The sequence below is a fragment of the Armigeres subalbatus genome, chromosome 1, assembly GCF_024139115.2.
Source record: "Armigeres subalbatus isolate Guangzhou_Male chromosome 1, GZ_Asu_2, whole genome shotgun sequence".
NCBI lineage: Eukaryota > Metazoa > Arthropoda > Insecta > Diptera > Culicidae > Armigeres > Armigeres subalbatus.
The window spans coordinates 67273752-67284315 of record NC_085139.1 but is presented as its reverse complement, the minus strand read 5'-3'; the positions used below and the strand labels follow the sequence as shown (position 1 = coordinate 67284315).

General features: G+C 39.6%; 1 protein-coding gene across 1 annotated transcript; it reads right to left on the bottom strand.

Annotated features, from left to right (window-relative positions):
* Positions 1-300: 300 nt before the first annotated feature.
* On the bottom strand, positions 301-3843 carry LOC134210118 (uncharacterized). The gene is made up of 6 exons (XM_062686161.1): positions 3761-3843; positions 3370-3699; positions 2525-2793; positions 1902-2162; positions 1231-1572; positions 301-776 (listed from the first exon to the last, which is right to left on the bottom strand). Exons 1-6 carry the CDS (start codon positions 3768-3770, stop codon positions 639-641), a joined length of 1350 nt encoding a protein of 449 aa, XP_062542145.1. The 5' UTR covers positions 3771-3843; the 3' UTR covers positions 301-638.
* Between the last annotated feature and the right edge of the window lie 6721 nt (positions 3844-10564).

The window sequence follows — 10564 nt, the reverse complement described above, 5'->3', positions numbered from 1 at the left end:
AATGACTGATGCTTCGGTTAACCCTAACAATAGTATTCTAATACATGGAAAAGTAATCGCTAATCAAACTGATTTTTTCAAGCTGCCAATTCGATCATCGTTCTTTCATATTTATTTAGCTCACGTTTCTAATTTTAAGAGCATACAAAGCTTTAAGATTGATGACATTTTATGCAAGTTTGTTGCAATTTCTTACAAAACAGATAGATGTGTTTACATACCTCTTTTGCACACTTTTTCCTTTTAATATCATGCTAAAATGTTTCTCAGTTTTTCTTTATGAACACATTTATATCGAAGTAAAAGTTTATGAAAGGATTGTATTTGTATTTCATTAAAATAAAACAAGAAAACAAAGTTCATTGGAACAAAACAAATAAAAAGGTTCTTAAAACAGCATTATATCAAATGAGATCGTTATTGGAATCCACCGAAGTCTACAGGACCGCATTAAAAATCACTTTCGGACTCTTGCGACGATTCTTCTTCGTCCTCATGTTCATCATCCTCGTGCTCTTCATTTTCTCCTTCATTTTCTTCTTCCTCCTCATATTCATCCTCTCCATGTTCTGAATTTATTGCAACATTCAGTGCGCCTTCTTCGATCTTCATGAGAATAGGTGAATCTGAGTCTACATTTACCACATCTGAGCCCTTACTTCCACCAAGTTCCACCGGACGCGCCGGAACTTCAGTAACGCTGATACCAGATATCTGTGGGGCACGGTGTACGTCATTGGTGGTGATAGCAGTAGTATGCGGAGTACAATGAATTTCTGAAATTGATTTTAAAATAATTGTTAGAAATTGGCTAAGTAAACTCAAGTAATCACAGTGGATGTGCTCATTGAATAGTAAAATAAGTTAGGGATCGTCAATAAACCAGGCCCTCCCCATCGCGGAATTTTTTCATACGAAATTTTAATTTTCCGTAGTATATGGACGACCCCTTATAACCTGTGTTGCGATGTAATTGTCACAATATAGAAAATTAGAATTTGTAAAAAAAAGTTGCTTATTGTTTACTTCTTATTAAATTAAACCGTTTAAAATATTCCAATTTGGATATAAAAGTCAATTCATGTAAACAAGCTACATATTTTGCGTTAAAATTGTTCAGCTTTCGCTTATACAAAAGATCTCATTTTACATTAAAAACATCCAATTTCAATAATTTTTCAATATTACCCTTGCCAAGTATTATTTTTTTAATAAACTCAATATCCCTACCTTTCTCAGAACCTTTTGTTTTTGATCGCCGATGAATTGAGGATTGCCTTTTGCCTTTTGTTTCACTTCGCTTCTTCGCATTTCTTGGAATCTTTTGAACAGATCCTCCAACAGCGCTTGTGAAAATGTATTGTTCACGCTGTGAACCAGTTTGAAAAACATGTTAAGAATATTGACACATTTTTTCATGGGATACTTGGCACTTCCTCCTTTACTCTCTCCGGTCCAGGAACAATCGAGCATCACCTTCCTTTCGAAAAAGTGATCAATCAATCCATAAGCAATATTCTGACCATTGCACGCATCGCCGCTGTTTCCAATTTTCCTCTTCATGTGCGCAAACTAAAAAAAATATATTAACTAATTAATTTATTATTTATATAAAAGAATGGATTGCTACGTTGAGTTAAACCTCTTCCCTTGGTTGCGTAATTTGTGTACAATACCTATACTGCCGCTAACCGCAAGTCGAGCACATTTGTATATGGAGTCCCATATACAGATGTGCTCGACTTGCGGTTAGCGGCAGTATAATGGTATTGTAGGTATAATTAATTGAATGACAGTAGATTTCTATATTAGAACAGGGCAACATATTCCAAAAAATAGCATTACCACAGTTACACAGACGTTAATAATACAAATAATTATCGTAAAAAAATACAACTTACGAACTGCTTGGCAAACGACTCATCGTTGAGACTCTCTTCCAATGCATCTATTCCATCCGTGGTAGCCACTGGCGAAAACTGGAAGGATGTTGAAGCTTCTGAATAATACTCATTGTTGCTTTGACGAATGGCAGCATCGATCTTCATCTCCAAGGAAGCTGCGGTTTTTGCCAGCATTGCTTCCATCGAGCTTAGCACATTAACGCTCACTTGCTCGATGACTTTTTCGGAAACTTCCTTAATGATCCTATCCGTATTCGGCTGAAAACAGAAAGTGGAAGACCAATTAGATTGGTTTAATTTAGTATTTGATATTCATTACGAGAAAAAAAAAGTGTTAGCACATACAACCAGACGCATCAGTTGCCGGTTGTATTGCTTCTTTTGTTGTGTAACTGAGGCGATATGCAATACACTACATACCACTGTCTCATGTTAGCTTGATTTTCTATGAACTTTGCACATATATCCATATAATGACAGTACCAAATTTTGAGTTTGACTTATTTTGAAATAAGTTCATTTATAAGCGATGTAGACAGTGAAGCAAAGAAATAAAAAGTAAAAAAAATACGATTGTTATGCTACATTAACTCTACTACTACAATAAACAAAATTTATACCTGCTGGATGTTAAGGACGTATCCTTCCGAAATCACTTCCGTTTCCACTGGGGCCGATGTTGATGATGACATTTGAGCCGGTTGAGGTGCAAGAGTCGGATGAGAGTCCAACGTTGTTCCTTGTGAATTCGTCATTAGATTCGATAAATCTAGATCACAATAAACTCGGTCAATCGTTTGAGTAACGACAGGAATTTGGGACGCTGTTGTGCTTGACTTCTCTGTCCAGTCTCGTTGTCCGGTTGAGGGCTTTCCTTGAATCTGAGATTCTGTAACGAAGAGGAATAAAAGCATTTTAATGTTATTGGCAGATGTAATATCCAAATTATGAACACAGAGAAACAGACGTCTCACTCAACACATGTTCCATCGTTCACCTTTTTAACGGTGGATTCAAATTTTTGTAGGTGGTCAATCGGCCACCGATGGCGCTTCCATCGGATTTGCTTGTGTTTGACGTTTGCACACTACCGCCATCTGGTTGCCGTTTGACCACACACACTGCATTTAGCACTGGGCGATAATGCTTCCGTGACGATGATTTTGATTGCATTTTGTTCTAAGTGAGACGTCTGTTTCTCTGTGTTATGAACTTAATGAAGAGTGTGCTTTTTTATTCCGTATGCTATTTTTGAAATTTTGTTGAAGATCGTTCACATATTACGTAACGTAAGGAAAGGGGGAGGACATCTAGTCGAGTGTTACGGGATTTTTTTTTGTTTAGGTATTTATACTGATTTATGTTACGTGGGGCAGATGAGAGTTTAAAATGTTCTTTTGTCAATGGTTACATAATATGTGAATATGTAATATGTGAACGATCCCTGAACCAATAATCTACTTACGTTTTTCAGTGATGAGGTGGTTTAGATCGAGGGCTTTTGAGGTTTTCTTCAACTTTTTTTTTCGTTTCGTAGCGAAGTCTGACATGTCGGTGGATTGCCCTGAAAGCTCATCGGCTTCTCGCTCCGCTTCCCCAAAACTGGGAATGTACTTCCGTTTCACTGCACAAGGCAATTTAGTCCAAGAAGGCATTGGACTTGAACCGGCGTCTTTCCGGAGCACATTCGCCTGCTTTGGAGGCCAGAATAGGGAATTTTCAGCTACCCATTTGTGCGGCACTACCGACAAGACGGGTCTACCGGCCTCGACTGTCTCCACAACAAGAAAGTAATCTACAATATATTAAATTGCACTTCAACAATGGTTTTTCATTAGAATACTAAAAATACGTACCTTTGTTCATTTTTCCTGCAAATATTCACCGCTTTAGTCACTGCACGGCACTGTTTGTTGTTGTTGTTTTGACAGTGATGGGCAACGGGTGCGCGCACGGATTGACTATTGGAAGCAGTGTTACCAGATTGTTTCTGAATTGATTATTCAACGATTCTTAAACTACAATCGGGGCAACTACATACGGTGCTTATCTGAATGTGTATAAACGTTGCAGTGCAAACGTGTTCAACAATATTGTTGACATATACATTCTATTTAATAAATATGCTCAAATGTTGTTTATGCAATGTTTGTGCAATAAGTGGTTCAGTTTGGTATTAAATAATTTATAACTACATTTAACATGGTCGATTTATATAACCTTGCATGGAGCAGCGGAAGAGCAGGCGGATGTCAATCGAAGGGTCCTGAGTTCGAGTCTCGCATCGTTGGAGATTGTGATAACCGTAGTTGATGTATAAAAACAAGTCACAGTTCTATAAATTATTTAGTTGAAACATCGATAGTTCATGAATGATGATGATGATGATGATGATGATACTACCATCTATTGTAGCAAGGCACCTGCCAATAGCACTGGCCATATCTGACAAACGATTTGATCATGATTATACTACTGTTTGTATTTCATCAGACTCCTGTATGAAGGGCCAAAAATGGGTGGGGTGGTTCCATAAGCAGAGACACTTATGCGAATCCACGGGAGGATTAGACAATCTCCTTCCAGAAGAAAGTTCGTACATACAATATTATAATCTAGCCCTCGTTTCCCAGATTGACCCAATAGATGGGGAGAAGAGCCCGCCCTTTATCCACGAGATGTTAACAATAGGAAGTTGGCGATTCCACTCTTCCTATCCAAATCGCTTCAATCGGGTGCCCTGATGGATGTTTTTTTTTTTTGGATTATGGTATATAATCATATCTAGACCAACATTTGAAAAGGGCGTAACAGCCAAAATTTATTCCTGCGGATTCCTTATCTACATACATAGCTATATACATAGACAAAATATTGGAGAGATCAAATTTTGGCTGTTACGCCCTTTTCAAATGTTGGTCTAGATATAGTTTCAACACAGACAAACAGACGTAACAGCTTGAACAATTTTCTGAAAAATCCATCGCCCAACTCTTCTACCACCATCTTGCGAGCATGTTACACGAAACAATATTTCGTATGACATTGTCACCAGAAGGCGCTGGAGTGAAATGTCAAACTCGAAGGATTATGATGCAAGCGCCTCTAGTTGTGAAACGCGCAACCAATCAAATTCAAATTGATCGTTGAGGTCATGGTCGATGTTATTTTTTCTAGTGTTACGTCTGTTTGTCTGTGGTTTCAATATAATTTGGTAAATATATATAATGGAATTCTCTCACCAAGTTTCCATTCGTATGTCCTGGATGATGGAGGATCTTTCTTCAACACTAGCTAGTTTTAGATTTATGCTATCTTCAGAGTATATTTCATTCTGGTTCAAAGATCGAAAAATAGACTTCTTGATTTCTGAAAAGATGAAATAAAAAGACATAATAGCATGAGCATTCGAATAAAATTGAATAATTAAAAATGAAATTAAAATGAATATGTATATACTCTATACTATACTATAATACACCCTTTTTTTTCTTTTTTTTCTCTATATAAACTATAGGGGAACAGGTGGTAAAATGAACACGTTAAGGACTTGCGTTAAATTCAATCATAAAACGAGGATAATTTGCTAGTTTTACCACTTCAGCAATTCAGCAATTTAACTCATATTCTTATTGCACTGAACAATTTTTTCGTTAATAAACATTGTTTTATATAGTTTTTCATCGAAATAAAAAACATCGAAATTTCGTATGTACAAAAATAGTGCGGGTAAAATGAACATTGCCTGGTGGTAAAATGAACATCGCTTCTTAAACCCTTTTGGAACATTAAATTTTCATTTTTTTACTCTGGCACTGTATATAAAACTAATTGAGATTACGAGAGCCTTTTGAAAAATCTGGTATAAGTTTTGAAAAGCTCTTAATTATCAAACTAATAAAAAGAATGAAAAAAGTTTGAAAATATCAATTATGTTTAAATTAAATTTACATATTCAAAGCACAGAGAAACAGACGTCTCACTCAACATATGTTCCATCGTACACCTTTTTAACGGTTTATTTAACTTTTTGTAGGTGGTCAATCGACCACCGATGGCGCTTTCATCGATTTTGCTTGTGTTTGACGTTTGCACACTACCGCCATCTGGTTGCCGCTTGGCCACTCACCGGGATTTTAGCATTGGGCGACAATGTTTTCGTGACGATGATTTTGATTGCAATTTGTTCTGAGTGAGACGTCTGTTTCTCTGTGTTCAAAGTTTTATCTTGGTTATTTGATATGGTTTGTTTCTTGAACTTCCGCTTCACAATCGCACAACTTTTACCATAAATTTGTGAAAGTTTGATACAAGTGTTCATTTTACCCCCATACGTGCTTTGTGATAAATAACTCTTCCTCCAACTATGCAAACCAATAATTTTACTATTTACCCCTGCAACATCTTTGTGAAGGTTGTCCTATTTGCCGCTGTTGTTAGAACAGGTTTAAATCAATGTTATTATTAATTTATTAAGAATTGAAGCTTGCAGAAAAATGGTTAAAAATTACATCAGACCCTATTTTTACGGCCTCGTTTGGTATTTTGGATAGTAATAGCTATTCGTTCGGTCTCAAAACCAAAATATTAGCTCAGGTACTTTATTTTATTTCGAGGAAAACGTGTGCATGATTAACATACGCCTAAATAGTGTTTTAATATAAATATAGCCAACTGTTCATTTTACCACCTCTTCCCCTACTCTTCTTTCGAACACATTTTTTTAAAATTTCGTGATAATTTAAGGATTTATAAACGTAAGTAGCCAAAATCGTATGTAGCCAAAATTGAATATTGCAAAAACGAGTTGGGTTGAACTGTGTTTGGAATCTTGATTTCAATAGCAGGAAACCATTAATTAGAAGAAATGTGATAAAATTTAATTTAATTTAATTTAATGAAATTAATATACAGTATATGATGAATATCATGCCGCCGAAATTCTTATAGCTTAGCATATTCAAACCGGAGGTGACGAGTTCATGCTTGGTCCAGCCCAGGGTGTTTTGTTTAATGATTAAATTATGAATATCATGAATTTGGTAACATCGATAGTTCATGAAAGCCATAAAATAATATCAAGATAAAAACTATCCGTGAGAAGTCCTCTTTTAACATTTTTATTAAAAAAAAAGCTTGTTGTAGAAACTTGTAATAAGCTTTATTTGAGATATATTATAGCCACCTAATCCAACGTTATTCCAATTGTATTCGGAACCTTTCCTCGAACTAATGTTGAATAATAGTTTCCCCCAATCTTCTATGTTACACAAACATACTGTTGTCGAACAGCCTTATTTGTAAAACATTGAACAAAAGCTTTATTAGTTCGGGTAATAAGCCTTGTAGTAACAAGCGTTGAATTAATGTTGGTGTAGCTCTTTTATTGTTTTTGCAGTTGAACAATCGAGGCAAGGTGATAGCTTAAACATTTATTTCAACATGCTTATAGAACTACTGTTGTTGAATAGATTCTCCATTTTTGGGCGAACAAGGTTGGTTTAGTAGTATCAAATGCAATAAATCCATTATAATTAAACATACAGCTGAATAGCGTAGCTGTAAGAGACATTTCTTCAAACAACAATTGTTTCTTGGGCATTTTTGCATTCGTATATCATGAGGCTAGCACGATGATACTTTTATGCCCAGGGAAGTCGAGACAATTTCCAATCCGAAAATTGCCTGGACCGGCACCGGGAATCGAACCCAGCCACCCTCAGCATGGTCTTGCTTTGTAGTCGCGCGTCTTACCGCACGGCTAAGGAGGGCCCCTCAAAATATATTAAACACAAAAATATTATTTTTACTGATTTAGACTTTTACCAGAATTTTTATAACATCGGTTCAAGTATTCTTGACCGATGCACTATCGTTTGCAACCATAAACGAGGTAGGGCTTTAGGACCCAATTGGCACACTCTAATATGTGCCCTTTCTTATAGATTGGGCATATGAGGCCATCCAACCAGCCGGCAGGCAGTTCTTCATCCTCCCATGTGGTGGATTGATTGATGCAGCTGCTTACTTTCGTGTTTGAGAAGCTCGACCGGGATCTCGTTCTTCCCAGCAGCTTTACTGTTTTTCAGCTCGTTTAGAGCCTTCTTAATCTCGTCCAGCGTTGATGGTTCCACAGCATGACCGTCACAGACTATGTCCATCCTACTCCTTAATACACCTTCATTTTCACCGTTCAACAAATCTTCGAAGTGCTCCTTCCACCTGGCTGGTCTTGTCTGTCAGCAAATTCTCCTCTCGGTCATTGCACATGGCGGTCACTGGCGCAGTCTTTTGCCGCGCACCATTGACAGTTGCGTAAAACATCCGCATATCGTTTCTATCCATGTTCTCCTCCACTTCAGCTATCACACTCTCTTTGTGTTGCCTTTCTTTTCTGCGTTGGATTCGTTTCTCTTCTGCCCTTGCTACACTGTACCGCTCTCGGTTGGAACGGGTACGAGCCACTAGCATTCGACTCCTAGCAACATGTTTCTCGTCCGTCACTCGCTGGCACTCCTTATCAAACCCGAGATCAAACCAACCATTTCGTTGGCGTCGTTCTGCAGTGCCTAACACTTCCTGCGCTATTGTAGTCACAGCTTCGTGGATATTTTCCCACAATCTGTTGACGTCGCCAGATCCAGTGGCATCCACTTGTCTAGCTTCTGGTGGTACTGTTTAGCAGCTCCGTCAACTGACAAGTGTTGGATATTAAAACGCATCTTTCTGTTGTTTCGTGGATTCGTGACACTGGAAAGTCGCGCCCGAATTTTCGCAACAAACAAGGCCAGTGATCCGAGTCAATGTCCGGACCTCTGAAGGACCTTATACCTTACATCTATAACATCCGAGAAATATCGTCCGTCGATCAGAACGTGGTCTATCTGTGAGCAAATGTCTCCACTCGGATGTTGCCAGTGCCAGGTGTGTTTGGGGATATTCTTACGTGCGAAGTAAGTACTGCTTATTGCCATCCCTCTAGCAGCAGCAAAAGTTACAAGTCGCAGACCATTATCGTTGGTAGCGGATCTTTACATCGTGTGTTGGGCACTCTCCGTAGGCCTTATCAAGGCTCTCAGAGAACTCATTCTTCACGTCATCAGGCCTATCGTTCGTTGGGACATAGATGTTGATCAGGCTATAGTTGAAGAATTTGCCCTTCATTCTCAACACACGAATGCGGTCGCTTTTCGGATTCCACCGGATAAAACGCTTCATCTGCTTCCCGATCATCATGAAGCCAACTCCTCGTTCTGCTCTGTCACCGTTACTATAATAGATGTTTTTTTTCTTCCTAAGCAATGGAGGGGGAATCTGCTCAACAGACATCCTGGGTTTTCCAGGAAGTGCGGGGTTAGGGGCCACCTCCAACAGCAAACGAGGGAGGCAGGACTGCATCCCCGACCCGCTAAACCGTTTCCATTGCCGCCAAGCCCATCGTCCCTTCGGTACAACCACAAAGTAATGCTTCAAAGGGGGGCCAGTGCATAACGCACCCTCGAGGTTAGCTGCGTGTCCTTGCAGCATCGAACATCGTGACTCGCTTTTTTAGAAGAACACCATGGTATCGTGCCAGCGCATTGCCGGCTTTCCAGGTGGCCTTACCACGCCTTATGTCCTCGGAAGGTGGGAAGGGTCGACTTCGCGCCTGCTTCCCTCTGCACGACTGGTATCAAGAATGATGATGCCGCGTGCACCCCAAATTGACCTCTCTGCGACAGGGCCTATTCGCCAGCACACAGAGGGACTTGTCGACGCGGTGCCTAGGCCTGCCCCAGCCTTGACGAGGACCCCTTTCCGTCCTCGGGCTTGGAACTCACCCGGTTGACCGACGCCGCGAAAGCGACGATACCATGTTGTTCTTCAAGCGGCCACTTGTTCGATAAAAGGATCGAGTTCGACCACAGGGCACCGATGTGACCCATGAAGTCGACTCCGAACCCTTGGACCACCTCTTATTTGCGCCTGAACTAGCCATTCCTCGAGTCCACGCGCCACCTTCTGTGTAGCTCCGAGACGATTTGGACGATAGCCGATAAAACGGCGTTCCAGCCAAGTTCATCTTTACACATCCTCCGGAATAGGTTGTCCGGGGCAGTGTCCAGACCACATGTGGCAAGCATGTGGTCACGCATTGTGCAAAAACGCGGGCACACGAACAACACGTGTTCCGCCGTTTCCTCTAAACCTGCGCACACCGGACATTCGGGCGAGGCCGAGGCCGAGGCCGATTTCTGGTGCGAGGGTTTTTCTGCAACTCTGCCTAGGGTTCGTTGTTTGGATTCCACTAGTAACGAAGTTGTTGCTATAGTGTCAGTAACTTAGACTAAATGATAACAAAATTCCAATCATTTAGTTTAAGTTACTGCAACTAGCGCTATAACTCCGTTATTAGTTGAATTCTAACAACGAACCATTAGGCAGAGTTGTAGAAAGGCCTTCGCACTGGAGGTCCACCATGCGACGCATTTAGAGGTTCAGCTTCTGGAGTGAGTTTTTGACAGACTGCGGAATGGTCGAGCGCGAGTTACTGGATGATCGATAACATCCTTGCTGATAGGTAACATTATATTTCCCCAAGCTCCCACTACAATGAATCATTGCATCTGTTATCTTTCATTTTTATATATCTTTTTCTTAAATAACTTAAATTTAGATGG

Excerpts from the sequence above, each read along its gene's own strand:
- LOC134210118 (XM_062686161.1), bottom strand. Across the intron at positions 2,794-3,369 it reads CCACCTCATCACTGAAAAAC|AATCTCAGATTCAAGGAAAG; the intron begins GTAAGTAGATTA and ends TCTTCGTTACAG. Across the intron at positions 2,163-2,524 it reads ACGTCCTTAACATCCAGCAG|CCGAATACGGATAGGATCAT; the intron begins GTATAAATTTTG and ends TTCTGTTTTCAG.